General features: G+C 43.7%; 1 protein-coding gene across 2 annotated transcripts; it reads left to right on the forward strand.

Moving 5' to 3' along the window:
* The first annotated feature begins 1773 nt into the window (after positions 1 to 1773).
* Positions 1774 to 25227, forward strand: LOC125446642 (zinc-binding protein A33-like). 2 transcript variants are annotated; one of them, XM_048520367.2, is made up of 6 exons: positions 1775 to 2344; positions 15295 to 15390; positions 15919 to 16152; positions 20045 to 20067; positions 20156 to 20538; positions 23508 to 25227. In XM_048520367.2, exons 1-6 carry the CDS (start codon positions 1892 to 1894, stop codon positions 24011 to 24013), a joined length of 1695 nt encoding a protein of 564 aa, XP_048376324.2. In that variant the 5' UTR covers positions 1775 to 1891; the 3' UTR covers positions 24014 to 25227. The 2 variants fall into 2 exon arrangements, with proteins under 2 accessions (XP_048376325.2, XP_048376324.2); XM_048520368.2 differs by lacking the exon at positions 15919 to 16152 and having other exon boundaries at positions 1774 to 2344.
* Positions 25228 to 25307: the final 80 nt, after the last annotated feature.

Here is a 25307-nt window from a genome sequence, read left to right on the forward strand (position 1 = left end):
CTTCCTACTCTGGGATGTAGATTATCAGGTTCTGGTGACTTGTCAACCTTTAGCCTCATTAATTTTCCTGACACTAATGTGTTCTCTCACATTTGTTGATAGTTTTAGGTCAAATTACTGAAAGTGGATGAGTGTTTCAAGTGTTTTAAATAGCATCATTTATTAGAGTCATACAATATGGAAACAGACCCTTTGTTCCAACCAGTCTATGCTGAATATAATCCCAAACTAAACTAGTCCTGCTCTGAGCTCATATCCCTCAAAACTTTTCCTATTCATGTACACATTCAAATGTCTTTTAATCATTGTTATTGTGCCCACATGCACCACTTCCTCAGGACGTTCATTCCACATGTGAACCATACTCTGTGCAAAAACTTTTTAATGTATTTTTTAAAATCTCTCTCCTCTCACCTTAAAAACATGCTCTCTTGTCCTGAAGCTCTTCCATTCTCAGGAAAATACAACTACCATTAATTCTGTCTCATTAGTTTGTAAACTTCTATAAGGTTCCTCCCACCTTCCTTTGCTCCTCTGAAAAATGTCCCAGCCAATTTAGTCTTTCTTTATAACTCAAACCTTCTTTTTAAGATTATTTATTTTAACTTGCATTTCCAACACCATTTTAGAAGCAGATATATGTGTTTTTACTCTTGTGAAGGGAACTCTAACAATCGATGGACACGCCACACTTTGTTAGTGAAAGGTGTAGTAGACACAGTTTACGGGTGGTCCAATCACTTCTGAAGGAAGAGGAAAAGTGACACTCCTCCAGCGTCAAAAATCAAGGCTGACATTTCCAGAGGAGTACTGCAGTGACCCAGCACTGTCAGAGGTGCTACCTTTCAGATCAGATGTTAAATTAAGGCCCTGTGTCTATGCTCAGGTGGATAGAAGGGATCTTGCACTGTAATTTGAAGAAAGGCAATGAAGCTATATTTGGTGCTCTGGCTGATATTGTCTCTCAAGCAGTATAAGAAAAAAAAGTGATAATTATCTGGTCATCTCTCAAGCAGTGTCACAAAAAAAGGTGACGATTATCTGGTCATCTCTCAAGTAGCATCACAAAACGAAGCCATGATTATCTGATCATCTTTCGTGCACATTTCAGAAAATAAATGATGATTATTCGATCATTTCTCAAGCAGTATCACAAAAAAGTGATTATTATCTGGTCATCTCTCAAGTAGTACCACAAAAAGAATTGATTATCTGGTCATCTCTTCAGCAGTATCACACTCCCACACACAACATTGATTGCCTGGTCATTTTTACATTGCCCTATGCGGAAATTTAACATGCTTTTCCTGCAATAATTATATTGGCTTCAAAAAGTACATCATGGCTGGAAGGAACTTGGGTCAGAGGTTACAAGGTGTAGAGCTAGATGAACACAGCAGGCCAAGCAGCATCAGAGGAGCGGGAGGGCTGACATTTTGGGCTTCGACCCTTCTTCAGAAATGGAATGGGTATGGGGTTGTTGACTTGATCGCCCAGCTGGCTTGTTTTCGTTCAGACGTTTCGTTACTGTGCCAGCTGACATCATCAGTGGAGCTTCATCGGAGGCCACCCAGATGATGTTACCTGGTATGGTGTTGAAACGTCTGACCAAAAACAAGCCCAGTTTGGCGAGCAAGTCAACAACCTCACGACAATCCGAGGTACAAATGTTGGCAAAAACCTGAAACGAACTTGGACATATTCAGTAATCGTGAAAGTCTGTATATAAATGCAGATGTTTTAGTATTTAGCTGTCGGTAGCTCAGGAGCAAATTATCATCTGCTCCCATCAGATGACGATTTTCAGTTGCGCGTGTTTCAATTGTGAAAGGGAATCCAGGTTTTGGCTCATTGCAATTCGAACTGTCGTTGATGAGGAAACGAAAGTGAAATGAAAGTGCATCAACAAGACAAGGGGACAGGCAATATGGCCACTGGCAAACATGTTTTAGTCTCGACTGAGGATTTAACCTGCTCCATCTGCCTGTCTCTGTTTGTGGAGCCGGTGCAATTGGGCTGCGGGCACATCTTTTGTAAATCCTGCATCCAGAAATGCTGGGAAAAACAGGGGGAAGTGGTGTCGTGCCCGGAATGTCGCGCAGTTTCCCAGCAGAATAGTTATGAGAAGGCCAGGGTGTTGGCTAATCTCTGTGAGAACGCTCGGAAGCTGGAGTTGAACCCGGGTGGGGAGGATAAGAGGGCCTCGCACTGTACGGAACACGACGAGAAGCTGAAACTGTTCTGCGAGGACGACCAGGCTCTGATCTGTGTCATTTGTCGCGAATCCCCCGCTCATTCAGGCCACAGCTTCCTGCCTGTGGCAGATGCCGTGAAAAAGATGAAGGTAAACGAGCACTAGAAATGGTTTATGGCATCAGAGTTAGCTTTTTACGCTGCTGTGGATGTTTACGTAATGCAGTAGTTACTAGTTATATTTTCTCTTTACCCGGAATTCTGTTTTCTCAGCAGCTGCAAGGTTTTAATGGTGCCAGATCCCTTTAAACCCCTTCCTATCCGGGTACGTGTCCAAATGTCTATCAATGTTGTCAGTGTACTCACCCCCACCACTTGCAGTGGTAGGATGAGTGCAGCTGAAGTGGAGTGGTGTACAACCAGGAAGAAGTTGTGCTGGCAGTCCTCAGAATTCAGCACCAGACCCTGAACAGGTGTAATATAGACAAAAGAAACTTGCTAATCCAGACCGTCCTGTCTCACTTGAGGAATCAGTTTTCCATGTTGGGCACCGCCTGCAGGAAGCACTAAGGTTGGCAAGGGTGCAGAACATATTCGGGTATTAGCACGGTGGGCAAAATTTTGTACTGGGTCGACCAGTCACAGAGCTATACAGCATGAAACAGACCCTTCAGTCCAACTCGTCCGTGCTGATCAAATATCTTAGATTAATCTAGTACAATTTGCAAGCGTTTTCAGAAATTCCTCTAAACCTTCTATTCATATGTGCATCCAGATGCCTTTTAAATGTTATAATTGTTCCAGCCTCCATCACTTTAACTGGCATCCCATTCCACACATGCACCACCCTCTGTGTGAAAAAGTTACCCTTCAGATTCTTTTGAAATCTTTCCCCTCTCACCTCAAGCCTATGCCTTCTAGATTTGGAGTCCTGTAGCCTGGGAAAAGACTTTGGCTATTCAGCCTATCCATGCCCCTCATGATTTTCCAAACTTCTATAAGATAACACCTCAGCCTCTGACACTTGAGTGAAGGTAGCCCTCGCCTTTTCAGCCGGTCCCTGTAGTTTAAACTCTCCAACCCTGGCAACATCCTCATAAAACTTTTCTGAACTGTTTCAAGTTTCACAATATTCTTCCAATAGTAGGGAGACCAGAATTGAACGCAGTATTCCAAGAGTGGCCTACTGATGCCCAGTGCAGCTGTAACATGACTTTCCAACTCCTGTACTCAATGCACTGACCAGTAAAGGCAAACATAACAAACACCTTCTTCATTATACTGTCTACGTGCGTCTCCACTCCCCAAGACCTTACCATTAAGTGTATACCTTGATTTGCCTTTCCAAAATGCAGACTACTGGCCAGCTCATTTCAATTCTGTGTCTGAATGTTTAGAGTGGTATTTGATGTCCCGATCAGTTCAAATCAAATGATGAAAAGTCCCTGCTCCTCTGTAGTTTTGAGGTATGCAATGCAGGCACACCGTTACAAGTTGCAATCAATTTAATTGATTTGAAACATCCAAACTACAATTTTTCAAAGCATTTTCAAACACCCCTTTAATTTGAGATTATTTTCCGTTCTATACTCCTTTATTGTCTCTTTTGGCAGTGGAGCAAATTTAGTTTACCTCTTTTGCAATGTTGATGAACTGTGTCTGTGTTCTGCCGAACCTCCTCAGTTGCTGTGAAAATTGCTTGAAACTGTTGGGTTTCTGCTCTTTTCCATGCATTGCTCATCCTACCTCAGGCACTGCACAACGCCTTCACCCCTTTCCAATGTGCTTCTATTCTTGTATTTGGGTCCTTAAATTGGGACAAAATATAACAATTGCTGCACAAATTCAATGCCCTCCTATTGTTTTGTACTCTACCTCTGTCAATACTAAACCAAAGATAGATGTTGAGTTTTCTAATTTATTTGAGGCAGCATGATGGCTCACTGTTAGCAGTGCTGCCTCGCAGTGCCAGGGACCCGGGTTCGATTTCACCCTCAGGTGACTGTCTGTGTGGAGTATACACATTTTCCCCTCAGGTGATTTCGCCCTCAAGTGACCGTCTGTGTGGAGTGTACACATTTTCCCCTGTCTGCATGGGTTTCCTGTCACACTCTGAGGGTGTGCAGGTTAGGTGAATAGGCCATGCTAAATTGCCCATAGTGTCCTTCTTGCTTTCAGCTGCAGGAGTGGTAAGGGTGTGATCCTGGGGGCAGCCAGGAAGGTAAGCTTTTCATTTTACTTACCTGGTGAACCAGGGGCCTTCTTGTTTTCAGCATGGGGAGTGGTGAGAGCGCGAGCCAGGAAGTGAACTAACATATTTGGGCATTGGCTAAACCCAAAACACTACATGTGTAGTGTCTCCCACTCATCATCCTCATCTAGCCAAAAAAAAAAGACTGTGTGGGGGCGTGGGGAAAGTAAAGATTCCTTTTCTTTATTCTTTTAGAAATCTAGAATAGAGGGAATGGAAGCTCACACAGTTGTATGCTCTTCTTGTAGGATGTGGACGGGAAGAGCCAGTACTGGTGTCCCTTCTGGCTTCACCTGCGGGAAGTGCACCCAACTCCAGCTCCTCACAGACCACGTTAGGGAACTGGAGCTGGAGCTGGATGAACTCTGGATCATTCGGGACTCTGACGGGGTGATAAAGAGGAGTTATAGGGAGGTGGTCACACTGAAGGTTCAGGACAAAGGTAGCTGGGTGACTGTCAGGAGTGGGAAAGGGAACAGGCAGACAGTGCAGGGAATGTGGCCGTTCCCCTTAATGATAAGTATACCACTTTGGATACTATTGTGGGAGGTGGTGGGGGGGGTGGTGCTGAGAAACGACATACCGGGGAAAGCCATAGTGGCCAGGTGTCTGGCACTGAGCCTGACTCTGTGGCTCAGAAGGAAAGGGGGGAGAATAGGAGAGCGATAATGATAGGAGATTCACTGGTTAGGGGAACTGACAAGAGATTCTGTGGTACCGAGCAAGACTTTCGGATGGTATGTTGCCTCCCAGGTGCTGGGATCAGGGGTGTCTCGGATTGCGTCTTCAGGATTCTTAAGGGGGAGGGAAAGCAGCCAGAAGTCGTGGTGCACATCGGTACCAAGACATAGCTAGGAGGAACTGAAAAGTGATTACAGGGAGTGAGGATGGAAGCTGAAAGCTAGGACGAGTAGAGTAGTAATCTCAGGATTACTACTGGTCCCAAGGGTTAGTGAGGCTAGAAGCAGAAAGAGAGCACAGCTGAACACATGGCTACAGAGCTGGTGTGAGAGGGAGGGGTTCAGGCTTGTGGATCATTGGAATACTTCTGGGGAAGGTGGGACCTGGAGAGGAAGGACATGTTGCAACTGAACTGGAGGGGCAACTGAGCGGGAGGTTTACTAGAGCTCCTTGGGAGGGTTTAAAACTAGTTTGGCAGGGGGATAGGAACCAGAGCTAAAGATCAGAGGATGGTATACAGTATTCAGACAGATAGAGCAAGCAGAGAATCGACGAGGTGGGATAAACAGTTGACAAAGGGGCAGTCAGTGCGACAGGTCAAGGTGTGCCTACTTCAATGCATGAAGTGTCAGGAATAAAGGTGACAAAAGCATGGATCAGCACTTGAGACTATGATGTTGTGGCCATTACGGAGACTTGGATAACACAGGGGCAGGAATGGTTGTTGGATGTTCCAGGGTACAGACGTTTCAAAAGAAATAGGGAGGGAGGTAAAAGAGGTGGGGAAGTGGCATTGCTAATCAGGGATGGTATCACAGCTGCAAAATGGGAGGTTGTGGAGGAGAGTTTGTCCACTGAGTCAGTGTGGGTAGAAGTCAGAAACAGGAAAGGAGCAATCACTTTGCAGGGAGTTTTCTATAGACCCCCCAGTAGCAACAGAGACACTGAGGAACAGATTGGGAGATAGATTTTAGAAAGGTGCAGAAGTAAGTGCAAATAGTTTGGATGGAGCAGATTTTGTCAGGTGTGTCCAGGAAGGATTTCTCTCTCAATATTTCGATAGGCTGACTAGAGGGGAGGCTATATTGGATTTAATGCTTGGCAACGAACCAGGTCAGGTGTCAGATCTGTTGGTGGGAGAGCATTTTGGTGATAGTGATCACAACTCCCTGACTTTACTATAGTCATGGAGAGGGAATAGGAGCAGATGGTATGGGAAAGTATTGTAGTGGGGGAGAGGGAATTACAATGCTGTTAGGCAAGACCTACGGAGCAGCAACTGGGATCAGATGTTCACAGGGAAATGCGTGATAGAAATGTGGAGGTTGTTTAGGGAGCAGTTGCTGCGGATACTGGATGGGTTTGTCCAGCAGGGGACAGTAGCACCCAGCCCTGTTGAGTCTTCACCATCCCCAGACCTCCCCCTCACTGAAGACGAACGGTTAGTCCTCAGTAAAGGGCTCACCTTTGTCCCCCTTCACCCACACATCACTGAATCCGGTCACATTTGGACATGAGCAGTTATTCCGCTGCCTGTGCCTCCGCACTTACTTCTTTAACCGTGAGCCTCACCCTCACTTGACTGACCCCTTCTCCTGCCTCCAACACACCCCCTCCTCCTGGACACCACCCCAAGGCCTTCTACCCTCCCTCGACCTCTTCTTCTCCAACTGCTGTCATGACATCCATCGCCTCAACCTCTCCACCCCTCTCATCCGCTCTAACCTCTCCCCCGCAGAACGGGCAGCCCTCTGCTCCCTCCGCTCCAATCCCAACCTCACCATCAAACCCGTGGACAAGGGAGGTGCAGTTGTAGTGTGGCACACTGACCTCATTATCGCCAAGAACAGATGCCAACTCTCCGACACCTCCTCCTAACGGCCTCTTGATCATGACCCCACCCCTGACCACCAAACCATCATCTCCCAAACCATCCACAACCTCATCACCTCAGGTGACCTCCTACCCACAGCCTCCAACCTCATCTTTCCCCAACCCTGCACCGCCCGCTTCTATCTCCTTCCCAAAATCCACAAACCTTGGTCGACCCATTGTCTCTGCCTGCTGCTGCCCCACCAAACTCATCTCCACTTATCTGGAATCCATTCTTTCCCCCTTGGTCCAGGAACTCCCTACCCACATCTGTGACACCACCCATGCCCTCCACCTCCTCCAGAACTTCCAATTCCCCGGTCCCCCAGCACTTCATTTTCACCATGGTCGTCCAGTCTGTATACACCTGCATTCCCCACGCAGGTGACCTAAAGACACTCTGCTTCTTCCTGTCCTGCAGGCCTGACCAGTCCCCCCCTACCGACACCCTCATCCGCCTAGCCGAACTTGTCCTCACCCTCAACAACTTCTCTTTCAATTCCTTCCACTTCCTATAGACAAAGCGGGTGGCCATGGGTACCTGCATGGGCCCAAGCTATGCCTGCCTCTTTGTAGGTTACCTGGAACAATCCCTCTTCCGTACCTACACTGGCCCTAAACCCCACCTCTTCCTCCGTTCCATTGATGACTGTATGGGTGCCATCTCTTGCTCCCACGAGGAGCTAAAAAAGTTCACCCACTTCATCAACACCTTCCAATCCCAACCTTAAGTTCACCTGGACTATCTCTAATACCTCTCTCTCTCCTTCCTGGACCTCTCTGTCTCCATCCTTGGCAACCACCTTGAAACGGATATCCATTTCAAGCCCACCGACTCCAACAGCTACCTAGAATACACCTCCTCCCACCCACCTTGCTACAAAAATGGAATCCCCTATTTCCAATTCCTTTGCATCTGCCGCATCTGCTCCCAGGATGAGGCATTCCACTCCCATACATCTCAGATGCCCTCATTTTTCAAGGATAGCAACTTCCCCACCTCAGTGGTCGAGAACGCCCTTGACCATGTCTCTGCATTTCACGCAAGTCATCCCTCACATCCCCTCCCTGCAATAACAACCAAAACAGAACCCCCCTCATCCTCATGTAACAACTCACCAACCTCCGTATCCAACGCATCATCCTCCGACACTTCTGCCATCTACAATCCGACCCCAACCCCAAAGACATTTTTCCCTCCCCATCCTTATCTGCCTTCCAGAGTGATCACTGTCTCCGTGACTCCCTTGTCTGTTCCACACTCTCCTCCAGCCCCACCACACCTGGCACTTTTCCCTGCAATCAAAATCTCCCCTCCCCCTCTGCATCCCAAAACCAGCCCAGCTCATCCCCGCCTCCCTAACCTGTCCTTCCTCCCACCTATCCTCATCTCCCACCTCATGCCCCACCCACATCTCCGACGTACTAACCTCATTCCGCCCCCTTGACCTGTCTGTCTTCCCTGGACTGACCTATCTCCTCCCTACCTCTCCGCCTACTGGCTCCATCCCCACCTCTTTGACCTGTTTGTTTCCTCTCCACCTAACTTCTCCTCTATCCATCTTCTATCCACCTCCCCCTCTTTCCCTATTTATTTCAGAACCTCCTTCCTCTCCCCCATTTCTGAAGAAGGGTCTAGGCCCAAAACGTCAGCCTCCTTGCTCCTCCGATGCTGCTTGACCTGCTGTGTTCATCCACCTTGTTGTCTTAGCTAGATAAACTGAGATTTTTCTTCACTGCAGTGGAGGAGGTTGAGGGGTGATCTTGCTGAGGTTTATAAAATCAAGAAGGGCAGAGATTGGGTGAATAGTAAAGATCTTTTCCCTGGGATTTGGGAGTTCAAAACCTGGGAGCATAATTTAGAGGTGAAAGGAGAAAGATTTAAAAAGCACGCATGGGACAACTTTTTAATATCTCATGTATGGAATGAACTGCTGGAGGAAGTGGCAGATGCGGGTAGTTACAAAATTAAAAGCCATTCAGACAGGTAAATGAATAGGAAAGGTTTGGATGAATATGGGCCTAATGCAGGCAAATGGGACTGGTTTAGTTTGGGTAATTGGTTGGCATGGATGAGTTGGGCTAAAAGGACAGTTTCTCTACTATGACTCTAACTGTCTAATCGCCTAATAAATGGTGACCCTCATGTTAAACTACCAACAGTCATCCCTCTCTGGTAAGAGAGCAAATCTATGGTCCAGTAGAACTACAATGACTTTCCCCTTTACAAGGACTCAACCGATTCCAGTCCACAGGCTTGGCCACACTGATAGTCTGCTGAGATTTCCCCAGGGTTTAGGCATAGTCCTGTATGCACATTGAATGCAATACAGCTTTTCTTGCCCCAGTGATCTAGTGACAACCTCGTGATACACACGAATGACAGTTTGTGAATGGCCTGCAGGGTTTTTGCCGACTGTATTCCAGATTAGCATGCAACCACAATCTCTTCGATTGTGCACGCAAGGAACTTACTCTGTCCCTTGAATGTTGCCTCAGCAAAATAATACATCGGCCTACACTTACTGAGGTCAAATATTTCACCTAGGACATTGAACACAGAACAGTACAGCACAGTGCAGGCCCTTCGGCTCACGATGTTGTGCTGACCTTTCACCCTACTAAGAACAATCTGCCTTGCATATCCTACATTTTAGTCTCCCGTATGTGCCTCTCCAAGAGTCGCTTAAAACTCTCTAAAGTATCTGACTCCACTACCACTGCTGACATGCATTCCACACACCCACCACTCTCTGTGTGAAGAACTTTCCACTGACATCTCCCCTCGGCCTTCCCCCAATCACCTTAAAGTTATGCACCCTTGTCATTGCTGCCCTGGGAAAACATTTCTGACTATCCACTCTATCTATGCCTCTCATCATTTTGTAAGCCTCTATCCAGTCACCTCTTATCTTTCTTCGCTTCAATGGAAACAGCCCGAGCTCCCTCAACCTTTCCTCATAGGACCTGCCCTCCAGTCCAGGCAGCATCCTGGTAAACCTCCTGTGCACCCTCTCTAAAGCTTCCACATCTTTCCTGTGAAGAGGTGACCAGAACTGAACACAATATTCCAAGTGTATTCTCAGGGTTTTATCGAGCTGCAGCATAACTGCCAATTTTTAAACTCAGTTCCCCTGCCAATGGAAGCTAACAAACCACACGCCTTCATTACAATCCTATCAACTTGGGCCACAACTTTGAGGGATCTATGGACGTGGACCCTAAGATCCCTCTGTTCCTCCACACTGCCGAGAATCCCGCCATTAACCTGTATTCTGCATTCAAATTTGATCTTCCAAAATGAATCACTCCACACCTGTCTGGGTTGGATTCCACCCGTTACTTCTTTGCCCAGTTCTGCAACCTGTCAATGTCCCATTGCGACCTATAACAGCCCTACACACTGTCCACAACTCCACCAACCCTTTTGTCATCGGCAAACTTACGAACCCACCTTCCACTTCCTCATCCAAGCCATTTATAAAGATCACAAAGAATAGAGGTCCCAGTGGCACACCACTGGTCACAGATTTCCAGGCTGAATACTTTCCATCTACCACCTCTGTCTTCTATTAGACAGCCAGTTTTGTGTCCGGACAGCCAAATTTCCCAGATTCCCATGCCTCCTTACTTTTTGAATGAGCCTACCATGTGGAACCTTAATGAATGCTTTGCTAAAATCCATATAGACCACATCCACTGCTCTACCTTCATCAATGTGTTTCATTCACAAAGAATTCAATAAGGCTTGTGAGGCATGACCTGCCCCTCACAAAGCCATGTTGACTATTTCTAATCAAACTATGATTTTCCAAATAATCATAAATACTATCTCTCAGAATCCTCTCCAATAATTTGCCCACCATAGAAGTAAGACTGGTCTGTAATTTCCAGGATTATCCCCATTCCCTTTCTTGAACAAGGCAATAATATTTGCCACCATCCAATCTTCTGGCACTATTTGAGTGGACTGTGAGGAAGCAAAGATCATTGCCAAAGGGGCAGCAATCTCTTCCCTCACTTCCCATAGCAACCTTAGGTATATCCCACCTGGTCCAGGGGACTTACCTATCCTCATGTAATTCAAGATTTCCAGCACGTCCTCCTTCCTAACAACAACCTATTTGAGCATTTCTGCTTGTTATTTGCTGTCCTCACAAATGCCAAGGTCCCACTCACTGGTGAATACTGAAGCAAAGTGTTCATTGAGGACCTCCCCTACCTCCTCTGACTCCACACACAGGTTCCCTCCACTATCCCTGATTGGCTCTTCCCTCACTTTGGCCACTCTCTTGTTCCTCACATAACTATAGAAAGTCTTGGGGTTTCCTTTGATCCTACCTGCCAAGGTTTTCTCATACCGTCTTCTAGCTCTCCTAAGTCCATTCTTCAGTTCCTTCCTGGTTGCCTTGTAGACCTCTAGAGCCCTGTCCGATCCTTGCTTCCAGAACTTTAAGTAAGCTTCCTTCTTCCTCTTGTCTAGGTGTTCATCATGCCGTGTCACCCAAGGTTCATTCACCTTGTGACTTGAGGAAGGGTCACCGGACCTGAAATGTTAACTCTGTTTTCTCCTTCACAGATGCTGCCAGACCTGCTGAGCTTTTCCACCAACTTTGTTTTTGTTCTAACCTTTCTCACTGTCCACTATACCACCAATTTTGATGCCATCTGCAAACTTACAAAACCATTGCTTCCTCATGGTGATCTCAGATGATACAAGAATTGAACCTACACTAGTACAATCAATCTGTTGTGCAAACTAGCCCTTGACTGACTGTAGCAAAACTTTGTGAGTGATCGTTTGTGTCCCTTTAGCATATTAAGGGCGAGTCCCTTTTGGCTTCTGCACATGGCCATTTTGATGATACGTATGTTTGCCCGGTAAGCATTCTGTAGGAGTGATGTTGATGTTGCAAAATGCCGTGTTGTTCAGTGCTCTGAACTGGGATAAGCTTCCACCTCCCACTATTTGCTTTAAAAAAAAGTGAGGAGATACTAAGAAATGATGCAAAAAGCCACATCCTGTGCAGATGCATGAAATGTAGGAACATGCAAACTAGAAATGTGTGCGTGTCTCTGTGTGTAAAACAACCTGACCGAAGGGTGGCTGGCCATGGATGTCCCTGAGCTCATAAAAGGATGCGCTAAAGTGCTGAAGTGATGTATCAGTTGGTCCAAAAGCAGACATGGTGAAGTGATGAAGCTGGTGGTTTGCTGTTAGTGACTTGCTTGGAGGAAGGCATTGTCCATGGAGCAGGTGACAGAGACAGAGTGGGATGAAGGCTCAGAGAAGTAATTGATGAGCTGGTAATTGCTGTGACTTTCATTTTGAGAACTAGTTTCTCACGGAAAGAGAGAAGAATTGGAAGCTGCACAGAACTGAAGTGGAGTGGGGTATTAATGAGATGTAAACATCCAGAAATAAAGTAAACAACACTCATTAGTGAGATTTTAAACTTGCCACTTTAAATCTTAAGAGGTGCTTCAGAATTTTATCTTTTGATATTGGTAATCTGATTTCTTTTCCATTTTTGACATATTTTCCCACGTTTTTCCCCTTCTCTTATGCTGCTCGAGGGAGTGAAAAATTTGCCCATTTTCCTTCCTACGGCCTCACCTATTGCTTTAATAAGCTCCATAATCACATGATCCTGCACATCAACTCCCTTTTACTGGTGCATGTTAATTTCTAATCATCATTATCCTCAGTAGTCCCTTGCGTACGAGGATCACTCTCTTCCACTCTCAGGGTGAGTCTGTAGGTGGATATACAGGTCAAGACGGCTACCTCAGGCTATGCTACACTTGGGGCAGAAGGTGGTAATGGGTATGGATAGGCAGGGCATTGGTGTGGAAACATGCTCCTCACGCTATTTTCACCTGGCCTCTGCTTTTTCCCAATGGCATGTCTCACGGTGTTTGACGCCTCCCGGATGGATAAACATATGGATGATAATACAATAGTGTAGATTACATGGACCTCAGATTGGTTTCACAGGTCGGCGCAACATCGAGGGCCGAAGGGCCTGTTTTGTGCTGTAATGTTCTGTATTCTATGTTCTCATCTTCCACTTGGGATGGTCTTGGGCCAGTGATTCCCGGGTGTCTGTGGGAATGCTGTACTTTGCCGGTGAGGCATTGAGAGTATCCTTGAAACATTTCCGCTGTCGATCTGGGGCTTGCCTGCTGTTTCAGAGCTGGGGGTAGAGAACCTGTCTGGGCAGTCTTCTACCGTTCATACAAATGACATACCCAGCCCATTGTAGCCAATCAAAGGTGGTCAGTGTTTCAATGCTGGGGATGTTAGCCTGGTCGAGGCCAGTATGGTGCATCTTTCTTCCCAATAGATTCGCAGAATCTTGTGCATAAATATCTAAAGAGTGTACAACTTTGGGTTTTATTTCATTAACTGTCACCTTTTCCAATTTTGCTGGTCTATCTACCACCCCTACAAACTCCAAAACTGTGAGAAAAAAGGGTCCATAGCCAGGGAATAAAATGCCTTTACACAGCATGTAAACATACACAGTTTAAAAAGTATGAGCCAAATGGAACAGAAACTGCAGGAACTTTTGATAAAAGGACTGGGGTTTCTCCAGGGGATTATAATGAGTGAAAGATAATTACATAAATGTACACCCTGTTTATCAATCTCAGTCACTTACAGCATTGTAGCTCCAGTCATGAGTGACATCCTATCATGTTTAGTGGTCAAATTACACAGACATTTATCATCCCATGGGGTTATGTTCTGAGTCAGAAGGTGATGGGTTCAATATCAGACTGCAGGCATTGCAGAAATGTTACGCAGTTGGAGGTGTCACCTTCCAGATGAAATGTCAAATCTGCTCGATTAGGCGAGTGCATAAAAACAAATGGCACTGTTTTGAAGAAAAGCAAGGGATTTATTCCTGGTGTCACAACCAATATTTATCCCTCAATTAACATCACAAAAACAAATTATTTGTTGATTATCATATTGCTGTTTGTTTGAGTTTTCAGTGTGAAAACTAGCTTCATTATTACAGTGACTATACTTTGGATAAACTTCATTGGTGTTGAAGTGGTTTGGAATGTCCTGTGGTATGGAATGTGCACCATATGCATATTCCCTTCCAAACTACACCACATCACAGCTTGGGACTCTCTTCACAGTTGGAACTTGAAACTTCCAGGAAGTTAGCATGCTAGTTCAGTGGGTAATTGGGAGAGAAAGTTGGACGTTGGCCTTTATTGCAAGGGAAATGGAATACAAAAATAAGGAGGTTTTGCTGAAACTGTACAGAACACCAGTCAGAACACAAATGGAAAGTTGTGAAATGTGTGAGGTCCCTGATCAAAGGAAATTTAACTCCACTGGCACTGAAGGGTATCCAAACAAGGTGGACGGCATTATGAGGAAAGGTCGAGTAGACTAAGCCTTGAATTATAAAAGAATCAATGACTACCTTCTTGAAACATGCAAGATTTTTAAGAGGACTTGGAAGAGGAGATGTTATTTGTGAGATTTGGGAGAATCAAGGACCAGAGGGCATAATCTTACAATAACAGGTCACACATTTAAAACAGAGATGAGGAGGAATTTTTCACAGAGCATTGTGAATCTACACATTGTTTACCTCAGAGGCTGAGTCATTAAGTATGTTCAAGAGTGAGATAGACAGATTTTTTAATTAATTAGGGAATGGTGAAAATATTATTGGGTAAAAGGCAGGGAGGTGGAGTTGAAGATTATCAGATCAGCCATAGTCTCATTGAATGGTAGGGAAGACTCGATGCCCTGTTTCTGCTTCTCTGTCTTATGGTTTTTTGGTTCTTCCCTCACAGTACTGTTGTAGTAACAAAACAAAGTTGCTGGAAAAGCTCAGCACGTCTGGTAGCATCTATGGAGGAGAAAACAGAGTTAATGTTTCGGGTCTGGTGACCCTTCCTCAGAACCTTCCTCCGTGGTAGTTCCCACTCCACACGGACTGCAGTGGTTTAAGAAGGTGGTTTACCAAAACCTTCTCAAAGCAAGTTAGGAATTGCACCAAATGCTGATATTGCCAGCCATGCCCACATCCCATAAGAGAATAAGTAGAACTAAAAAATATTAGGCATTCTTCAATTTCCATGCTGGCTGTGAAAGAATGTTAACTATGGGTAATACAATGACTTGTTGGTCATACTCTGTGTCTTTTATCTTTGAATTTGAAGACACGTGAATGCATTGCTGTAATTCTAAACTCCAACTATTTAAAGCAACAAAAGACAAATTGGAAAAAGATGCATTTTGACAGGCCTGCTTCCATTTTCAGGTCCAGCTGCAATCCTCCTTGGATTCCATGGAGGACAGAAAGGAAAAGAAAAATGAATTGAAGCGTCAGCAGGAGGAGAAGATTTCAGAACTAGATGTAAGCCAAAACAGTCTAATGTTTGAACAACAGATAGAAGTAAAAATTGGTTTGCGGTGTTAAAGGACAGGATTGTGTCAGCTGGTGTCTTTCCTCCGTCCTCCCTGGACCAACCTATCCCCTTCCCAACTCCCCACCTCACTCATCTTTACTGGCTTCATCTCTGCCTCCTTGACCTGTCTGTCTCCTCTCCACGTATCTTCTCCTTTATCTATCTTCCATCCGAAACCCACCTCTCCCTACTTATTTCAGAATCTCCTTCCCCTCTCCCATTTCTGAAAAAGGGCCTAGACCCTTAATGTCAGTTTTCCTGCTCCTCTGATGCTGTTGGCCTGCTGTGTTCATCCAGCTCCACACCTTGTTATCTAGGATTGTGTTGCAGATTGTTGCACTAGATGTTGATTGTTTTCAATAGAATTGGCTATCTTTTGATATTCAATGAGATGCCGGCAGTTTTGCATTTCCAGCCAGCATTCATGTACGTGTGCCTCAAACAGAACCCACTTACGTTTTCTCTCACCAACTTAGAAACTCGGAGGATCCCTGGAGCAACACATCTCTGAAATATTTGCCAAAATTCAGCAATATCTTGAAGACAAAAAGGCACTCTTAATCAGAGAACTTCAAAAGCAACAGGAAGAAGATTTTAAATTAATGGACAGAAGTTTGATAATAATTAAAAAAGAATTAGAAACACTTGAAGAGGATGTATCGAAACTTCAAGCTGTCATTCACCAGGAAGACAGTATCACTTTTCTCAAGGTACCACTTTATAAGCCAGAACCATTCCTGTTCCTGCAGGCACTGTCAGTGATCAGTGGGTTCAGGTGATTATGTCAGCATTAAGGGGAAAGAACTTCTGTTTCAGGTTTGAAGGACACCTTACTTTCACAAGGTTTCAATACAAATCTGCAGACAATGTAGAAGTGAATTCCATTGCAGCCAACTGAATCACCAGTTTATTAAGCACCGATACTGGGGACAGTAATATAAATGCCAACAATCATGTTTGAGTCTAGGTGAGCTCCAGTACACTTGTGGGCTGGAAGTTGACATGGCAATTATCCAAACCTTTAGTCACCTTGTTATGACCAAGAATATAATACTGATAGGGTTCTTGTGACAAAGTGACAATAGAGTCATAGAGTCATACAGCACAGAAACAAGTCCTTCGATCCAACTCGTCCATGTTGACCAAGTTTCCCAAACTAAACTAGTCCTACTTGCTGTGTTGGTCAATAACTCTCTATTCATTCATGTAGCTGTCCAAAATGTCTTTTAAATGTGGTAACTGCATCTGCAGGAATCACTTCCTCTGGCAGCTGAACCACCCTCCAAGTGAAAAAGTTGCCCCTCAGGTCCCTCTTAAATCTTGACCCCATCTGTCAGCCAGGCAGCTTGGGTTCATGTCCCACCTGCTCCAGAGTTGTATAATAATATTTCTGAAGAGGTTGATAAGGAAAATATTTACATTCTAGCCACTCCCAGTTCACAGTGCACACAACCTTGGCTATGACTTTGGATCCTTTATCTGACTCCATACGATGACAGAATTGCATGAATTATTTCACACCAGAATTTGCTAATTGTAGAGTCACAGAGTCATACAGCACCAAAACAGATCCAACTGGTCTGTGCCAATCTGATACACTCCCGTTTGCCAGAATTTGGTCCATATACTTCTAAACCCTTCCTATTCATACAGCTGTCCAGATGCCTCCTAAATGTTACAATTGTCTCTGCTTGCGCTACTTCCTCTATTATTAGGCATTCAATAGCATAATTTGTTCCATTATAAACGTGCAAACATGCATACATACAAAATAAATGGAAGTAGACTGCTTGGCACTTCAAGCCTGCTCTTGCCATTTAATAAGATCGTGACAGCTATGTTTGTGTTTCCTACATTTTAAAAAAAGGTATTGATCCTGCCTCCACTGCATTCTGAGGCAGAGAGTTCCAAAGTTGCACAACTGTCTAAGAGGTAAAAGATTCTCTTCATCTCTGCCCTGAAAGGTCAACCATTAATTTTAAAACAGTGCTCTAGATTTCTAGACTTACCATCATAAAATACCTACAGTGTGGAAATGGGGCATTTGGCCCAGAAAGTCCACACCCACACTCCAAAGAGCATCCCACTCAGACTCGCCCTCACCCCCCCACCCAACTCTATTCCTGTAACCCTGTATTTTCCATGGCTGAGACACCCATCTACACATCCCTGGATACTATGGGCAATTTAGCAAGGTCAATCCACCTAACCTGAACATCTTTGGACTGTGGGAGGTAACCAGAGTACCTGGAGGAAACCCACGCAGACATAGGGAGAATGTGCAGACTCCACACAGACAGTCACCTGAGAGTGGAATCAAACCTGGGACCCTGGCGATGTAAGCCACTGTGCCATCCCAAGAGGAAACAAAGCTTTCCACTGACAAAATAAAAACCGAAAGAACTGCAGATGCTGTAAATCAAGAACAGAAACAAAGTTTCTGGAAAAGCTCAGCAGGTCTGGCAGCATCTGTGAAGGAAAAACGTTTCGAGTCCCTTGACCCTGCCTCAAAACTTGTGGAAGGGTCACCAGACCTGAAATGTTAACTCTGTTTTCTCCTTCACAGATACTGCCAGACCTGCTGAGCTTTTCCAGCAACTTTGTTTTTGCACTTTCCACTTAGACCTTGTTGAAACCATTCAGGATCTGATACACTCTAATCACATCACTCCTCCAAACTCTGGTGGAAGCAAGTCCAGCCTTTCCAGCCTGTCCTCCTAAGCCATACAATTCATTCCAAGTGTTAAGCTAGTCAACCTCCTGTGAGCCATTTCCAACACATATAGATCCTTCCTTAACTAAGGGGACTAAAACTGCACACCATTCTGATATCGTCTCACCAGCATCTGTACAATTGAAACACAACATTCTTACTTTTATGCCCAATCCATCTCAACAAAGGATAACATCCTGTTAGCCTTCTTGATTACATACCATACCTATATTCTAACTTCTTGTGATTCATGTATTACAACACCTAAATCCCTTGCATCTTGAAATTCCACAATCATTTTCTGCTTATGAAACACTCTGCATTTTCATTCTTCTTGCCAGAGTGAGCAACTTCGAACTTTCCAGGTTTTGCACACTCAGCCCACTTCAATCTGACCGCAGCCTCCAATATCTTCTCCACAATACCTTTCCTACCTTAATTTTTCTAAGCCATTGATCAAATTTTTAAATGGTTGATGCCCTGAATAGTTTCCAGCAGGTCTCCACTCATCACATTCTGCCAATCGGACAAAGACTTATTTATGCATACCTTAACAATATTTATGTTCATCCTGTAATGTGATACCGATAACTGAACATAATACTTGAAATGGAATCTAACTAGAGGTTTTTATAAATGTAATGTAATTTCCTTTGTAATGAATCTCTTTGATAGATAGACCAATATTCCAATTGGTTTTTAAATTGTTTTCTACCCCTCTACTAACTTTTAGGTCAGTTCTCTATATTGATTCATAAATCTTTCCAGTTATCCAGTTCCTAGCTTCTCACAACTTCAAAAATACTTTTTCTTAGAATTAAAATGATGAGTTCATGTTTCCGAAAGGGTTCTGATGAAGGGTCACCGGACCCGAAACATTAACTCCGTTTTCTCCTCCACAGATGCTGCCAGTCCGGCTTAGTTTTTAGAGAAACTTTGTTTTTTGTTTCCGATAGCACTGTTTTTGTCTACTGACTTGACCTATCAATGTTCCTGTATAATTACTTATTCCCATCAACAGTATTTCCCATACCATGTATCTTAGTGCCTTCAGCAAGCTTGGATGTTCCTTCATTTAAGTTGCTCATTAAAGCAATAAAAAGCTAAGGCCCCAGTTTATACCAATACAGTAAACCACTAATTACACTGTGAGAGTTTAAATTTAGCTACATTATCTGTAATGTCTAATTCCAGGTTAATCCACTTTTGGTGTCAGTAGGTTCTTTCAAATTTCAGTGCGATCACATTTTTGCTAGTAGTCAGTTGTGTAGAAATCTTACTGAATGACCACTTAAATAGCATCCAGAGAGTCTTCGTCAGTATGCCTATGAAAGTACATTTTGGTAAACGAGACACCAATTAATCATGTAAATCCATACTGTCTGTCTCTGAACAGTTCATAAATAAGTTACGGATAAATGTCATTTATTGTTGGGCAAAGGGCCCAGTACCTGAATGAATAGCAATATCGTTTATTGCTACAAAGGAAGCTAGTTTAAAATTGCCAAAACCATTGATCCAAATTTCACCATTCATCCAAATTTCCTCCACAATGATCGGTATCACATTACAAGATGAACATAAATATTGTTAAGGTATGCATAAATAAGTCTGTCCGATTGGCAGAATGTGATGAGTGGAGACCTGCTGGAAACTATTCAGGGCATCAGCCATTTAAAGGTGAGACCAGCAGATCAAGTTGTGTCAACACTGTGAATCTGACTTTTTGAAGCTATTATTTCAAACCACATTAAGCATCTTTTAATCCATTAATATTTATAAAATTGATCCAAATTTCCTCCACAATGATTGAAGTACATTGTAAAGTGGAACTTGTGCCATAGATAAAACAACCCAATTCACATTATTGTTATTTTCTTTTTATACAGGAAATGAAAGGTTTGCCAGGGAGGTGTGTATGATTTAGATCCATGCATTTATACATATTGAGCATATGACATTATTTTCAGAAATTAAATCAATTTGTAATTCCAATTCAGATGCCTTGGGAGTGAAGAAAGTGAAAGTCAACAAGAGAGAAGTGATGATGTTGGGGAAGATGATGACAAAAGTGAAGGTGACGACAACGATGAAAATGATAACAACGATGGAAATGAAGACGATGAAAATGATGATGATGATGAAAATGACGATGCTGATGAAAATGACGACGATGAAAGTGACGGCGATGAAAATGACGATGACGATGAAAATGATGACAACGATGATGATGATGAAAATGAGGGAAGCGGTGAAAGAAGCGAATGTATATCAGAAGAAAATGGAGAAGATGTGGTGGAATTCAGTGAGCTGATACTGGGAATGTTCAGGGGACCTTTACAGTATGCAATATGGAAGGAAATGAAACAAATCCTCTCTCCAGGTAAGACATGACCTATTGTTTACCACATGGCGCTCGTTTTGCCTAATAGAAAATGGCTATCATATGTTTGAATTAGGGTGAAGGATTTGCAGCTTGTGCTGTCTGTGATTTTAAGATTTAGATACTGGCTCCATTGACTTGAATATAATTAGCTCTTAGGCAGGGTATATCACAGTTGGTACATGGAATAGACTTACCTGCTTAGCATTATAACATTTAATCTCTACCCTAGGCTGTTTCAAATTCTAATTTCTGGTATCATTTGTCTTTTAGGAGCTCAAAGTTCAAACCTTCTTCATGTAGGAAATTGGTGTAAGGCCATTTTTAAAGTGCTGTAAAAAATAAATATTAATTTCCCTTGATTGCAAAACAATCCTGTCTCGGTCGCTGGCATGAACTATCCATTTGACATCAGCGCATAATTCAGTATTTAGACCGATTGAAATGAGTTGGTATCTGTAACAGGTCCAACTCTACCCATTTAACACCCAAATTGAATTTCTACATGGAATAAAAATTTCAGAGATATTTATTTATGCTCAGACAGATGGAGCGTGGAATCTTATTGCTGCTGTGGAGAAAGAAGGGGTGAGGGGCTTGGGTTTCTGAGGGGGCTATGATGAGATTTCTGGTGGAATGAAGTGAAAATTCTCATAAGGCCCCTCCTGCTGTTGGAATTATCTCACTGCATCTTTTATGCTTTTCACAAGTGGTGAGGTGAGTTTTTTCACTGGGAAATAGCAAGCATCAAATTAAGAGTGATTATATGCTTATTGGCCATCTTGTTAATGGTCCAATGTGCCTATCTTGCCAATCTTACCAAACTAGTTAGACATTGAGAGATTTTGACATGAGAACTCGAACAGATACCTGGTGAATGCAGACAGTTCTGAAAGATCTTCATGTTGGAATCCACGTGCCAACATCTCAGCGCATGCTCTGTGGACATGGACCATGTACATCAGATCCATAGATATTGGCATCTGCTATGCTGCAGCAAGGACACTGTGTGCTCAGGGACACAGACCTAGCTCATGGATCAGGCTGTACCTCTGGGCTGTTCACTCAGTGTCACAGCAGACACTCACTCTTAGCTTCACTGGCCACCCACAGCATCCTTGCCTTGCATGACCCTTATCTGCTTTCCCCCCTCTCCCTTAGGTCTTGCCCTTCCTGTTTAGTGCAGACACATAGAAAGAAGGCTTACAATGATTGTCAGGAGGCCTCAGTCAAATCAAGGGACTAGCCTTGGTTTCAGGGGTCCTGTCCACACTAAGTCAAGGGTAGCCTCTGATACCCATCTAGGGGCTTGGAAATGGTCAGCATCAATGACGGGTTAGTATTCTCTCCACCAGCCATTTTGTGGGATGTTTCCTTCTGGAATGAGAGAGAGGCAGGTATAAGCGAGATGAAAGTGGGTGACATGGCTGTCACCTTTTGATGCAGGTAGGGAGGTGGCCTGAGTGAGTGAGAAGCCAGTACAGGGTTCATGACTTCAGTTGAACTGAGTGACAACACATAAGAGATGTTGCAGGGAGATGGTGGGAAGTGTGTTTAGGAGCAGAGATGGAGTTAATGTGAGGTGTCGGAGAGAAAATGGTAGCGTTTACACAAGCACGATGGATTATGTCATTGACCTTTCCTGTATATGATTCTGCAATCCTCGAGATTGGCTGAGATTGCTTTAAGTTGAGTGGTCAGGCTAGTCCTGGCCTGATGTCCTGTGTCAGCACCACCCGCTCCAGTAGAACCTTCAGGTCCCCGAACACAAAGTGAAGCACCAGGTTCCCCATGTCTGTCATTTCTAAAATGAGCAAATGTACAGGGCAGTGCTTGTCTTGGTACAGAATGGGCTTTTAATGGTAGCAAGGGGTACAAGGGATACTGTTGAATTTTGGGAAATATACTGAGTGGTGACTTGTTTTGGGAACAATGCAGGGTTAGATGAGGCTGGAGTTGAATGTGAGGGACACTCTAGGTGCAGGGTAGGTAGCTATTGAAGGGAGTTTGGTAAGATATGCCGAGGAAACCTGTTCGACCTCACCATGGAATTTCATAGAAAAAAACCCAACGTAACTTAGACTTAGCAAAAATGTCTGTGATTCAGACTTAAGTTTATATTACACGAGAATGACCAAATCAGACTAAAAGTGAATAACCATTCTATTATAAGTTAGCATGTGTGAAACCTCATTTTTGAGTCCAGAAGTTCTGGCCCAGATATCAATGCTACATGACAGTTTGGACGTCGTTCCACTGAATATACTATTCCTTTATGACACTAACTAATAACAAAATCACATGATCCCGGTCACTTAGAATTCACACACCCTAGGGTCAGTCTCAAGTGGTCAATCCATCAAAAGATTTCCTCTTGTGTGTTCTGACCAATTGACCTAATTGCACTTTGCTGCTGCAGCCACGAGGCATTTGCAGTTTTATTTCTCATACGTTTTTCTATCACTGTGCCATATCGGGTATTATCTATCATTTTGGCAAATGTAAATACTTTTCAATTACATCGCTGTCCTTTTTGAAGTCATGACCGATGTACTTCTCTCTGGAATCTCTTCAAGTTTATCCTTGGCTGTCTGCAGTCTTTATTTCCAACTCCATTATCTTTATTTTCACAGAAACAACAGGCCCCAGTTCTTGAACATTGTGTTTTTTTTACTTAACAAAAATCTGATTATCAGTTCTTCAGTGAGAATGCCAATTTCTTCTTTGATGCCTGTCCATGAGATAAGCCAAATACCACAGAACTTTACCACAATCTTAGTGTTCATTAGGAGGAAAGAAATTAAGGCACATTTGTGTAATTCAAAGTGATTAATATGTGAGAAAAAATGCATTGTCTTGCAGAGCTTGTGTGTGTGTGTGTGTGTGTGTGTGTGTGTGTGTGTGTGTGTGTGTGTGTGTTGACTTACACGTGTGTAGCTTTTAACTTGTGTAATTTTATTTCTTCCAAGCTCCAGCTCCACTGCTGTTTGACCCAAGCACAGCACATTCTCAGCTGATCGTGTCTGAAGACCAGATGAGCATAGAGCCCAATGGCATGTACGGTTTGGAGCATCTTTATGTCCTGGGATCAGAAGGATTTACATTTGGCAAACACTACTGGGAGGTGGTAGTGGGAGACATCTCTGACTGGCTTATTGGTGTGGCCACTGAGTCAGCCACTGAAGAGGAAATGATAGATCCTCTCCCTGAACATGGCTATTGGACTCTGCTATTGAGAAATGGAAATGAATATGAGGCTGATGGTACTCTTGAACTGAGTGTGAAACCCAGGACCATTGGCATTTATCTGGATTATGAGGGAGGACAGGTGTCATTTTACAATGCTGATGATATGTCTCATCTCTTGACTTACACTGACACATTCACTGAAACACTCTTTCCGTATTTTGCTCTTCAATGTAACGATAATGTTGAAAACAATGAGCCTCTCAGGATGCGCCATTTACTAATATGAGACATTAAACTATAGAGGTTGATGAGCATGGAAGAGAAATAAACACCTAGATTTTCCACTGAATTAGACACTTGTTATTCCAATGAAGTTGCAAGTTGCATATGGGAACACCACACAGTCCGCATTGTAACACACTTTGAAGGAATTTCCTGGGAAAATTGAATTTTCTCTTTGGCAATTCCTCTATGACAGGAACCCTCCAAAAGTCTCAATTTGGGTCTCTGTTGAACTGATGAAATTAAATAAAGTAGGGACTTAGGAAATGTTAGACTATTAAATATGTTGTCTAACTCTGAGGAATTATTCATCAGAAACCAAATTTAACTAAGATATTACAACTACACCACCCCCAGACTCAACATTCCCTACCCCCTCACCACTAAAATCTAGCTCCCACTGGACCTGACCTCTTCCTCCACCCCCTTGCCAGATCCCCTCCAACGCCTGCAGACCTTTCTTGTTTCACAACCCCCTGGACTTGAACTCCACAAATTTATGCTATCTACCCTGCCCAGCCCCTTTCAGACCTGATTTCCCCACTGGTACTGAGCTACCCTGAAGATGGCATCCCTTACCTTGCACCCTGGCAACTCTACCCCCTACTGATCTGATATCACATCCCTTCCAACTTACTTCATGTAAAACTTACCTGACACCCTACGAACATGGCACTGCAGTCCCAAGTCATCTGGCATTCTACTCTTGACATGATACACCATCTCCAGCTGGCACCTGGCACCCTTTCCGTCGTACCCATCTGATTCCCTATCCTCCCTGCACCCTAACATCACACTTACGACAGCAGACTGCTGTGCCTTCTTCTGACTACTGTGCCTATGATCGAACTGTCAGAAAGGAAGCAGAGCCCTGCATTTCTGAGGATGTCGTCAGCAGAATCTTCTTTCAGAAATCTGGAGCTCCCTCTTTCATTAAAAAATATAGAAGGAGTGGAGTGGCATTCTGCGTGAGATTGCCATCCCTTGGAAAATCTAAATCTTAGTTCTCTTGCTGCAACTTCTATAATCTTACAATAAAGCAGGGAATTAGAAACACCAGCATGTGCCTACTGTGTTCCATTCAGCGAGAATGACACAGATTGATAACACATGGAAGAACACCATTGGGTTAAATCTGTATAGATCATTTTCAGTACGTAGTTTGTAAAACAGCCCTGATGTCTGCTAAAATTTTACTTCTACTTATTTCTCAATATTCTTGTGACAGTATTTTTCAAACTTTCACTGTTAGATGAAGATATTAAATCAATTTTAATACAGTGACAATATAATTTCTG

Source organism: Stegostoma tigrinum, chromosome 34, assembly GCF_030684315.1.
Source record: "Stegostoma tigrinum isolate sSteTig4 chromosome 34, sSteTig4.hap1, whole genome shotgun sequence".
Classification (NCBI taxonomy): Eukaryota; Metazoa; Chordata; class Chondrichthyes; order Orectolobiformes; family Stegostomatidae; genus Stegostoma; species Stegostoma tigrinum.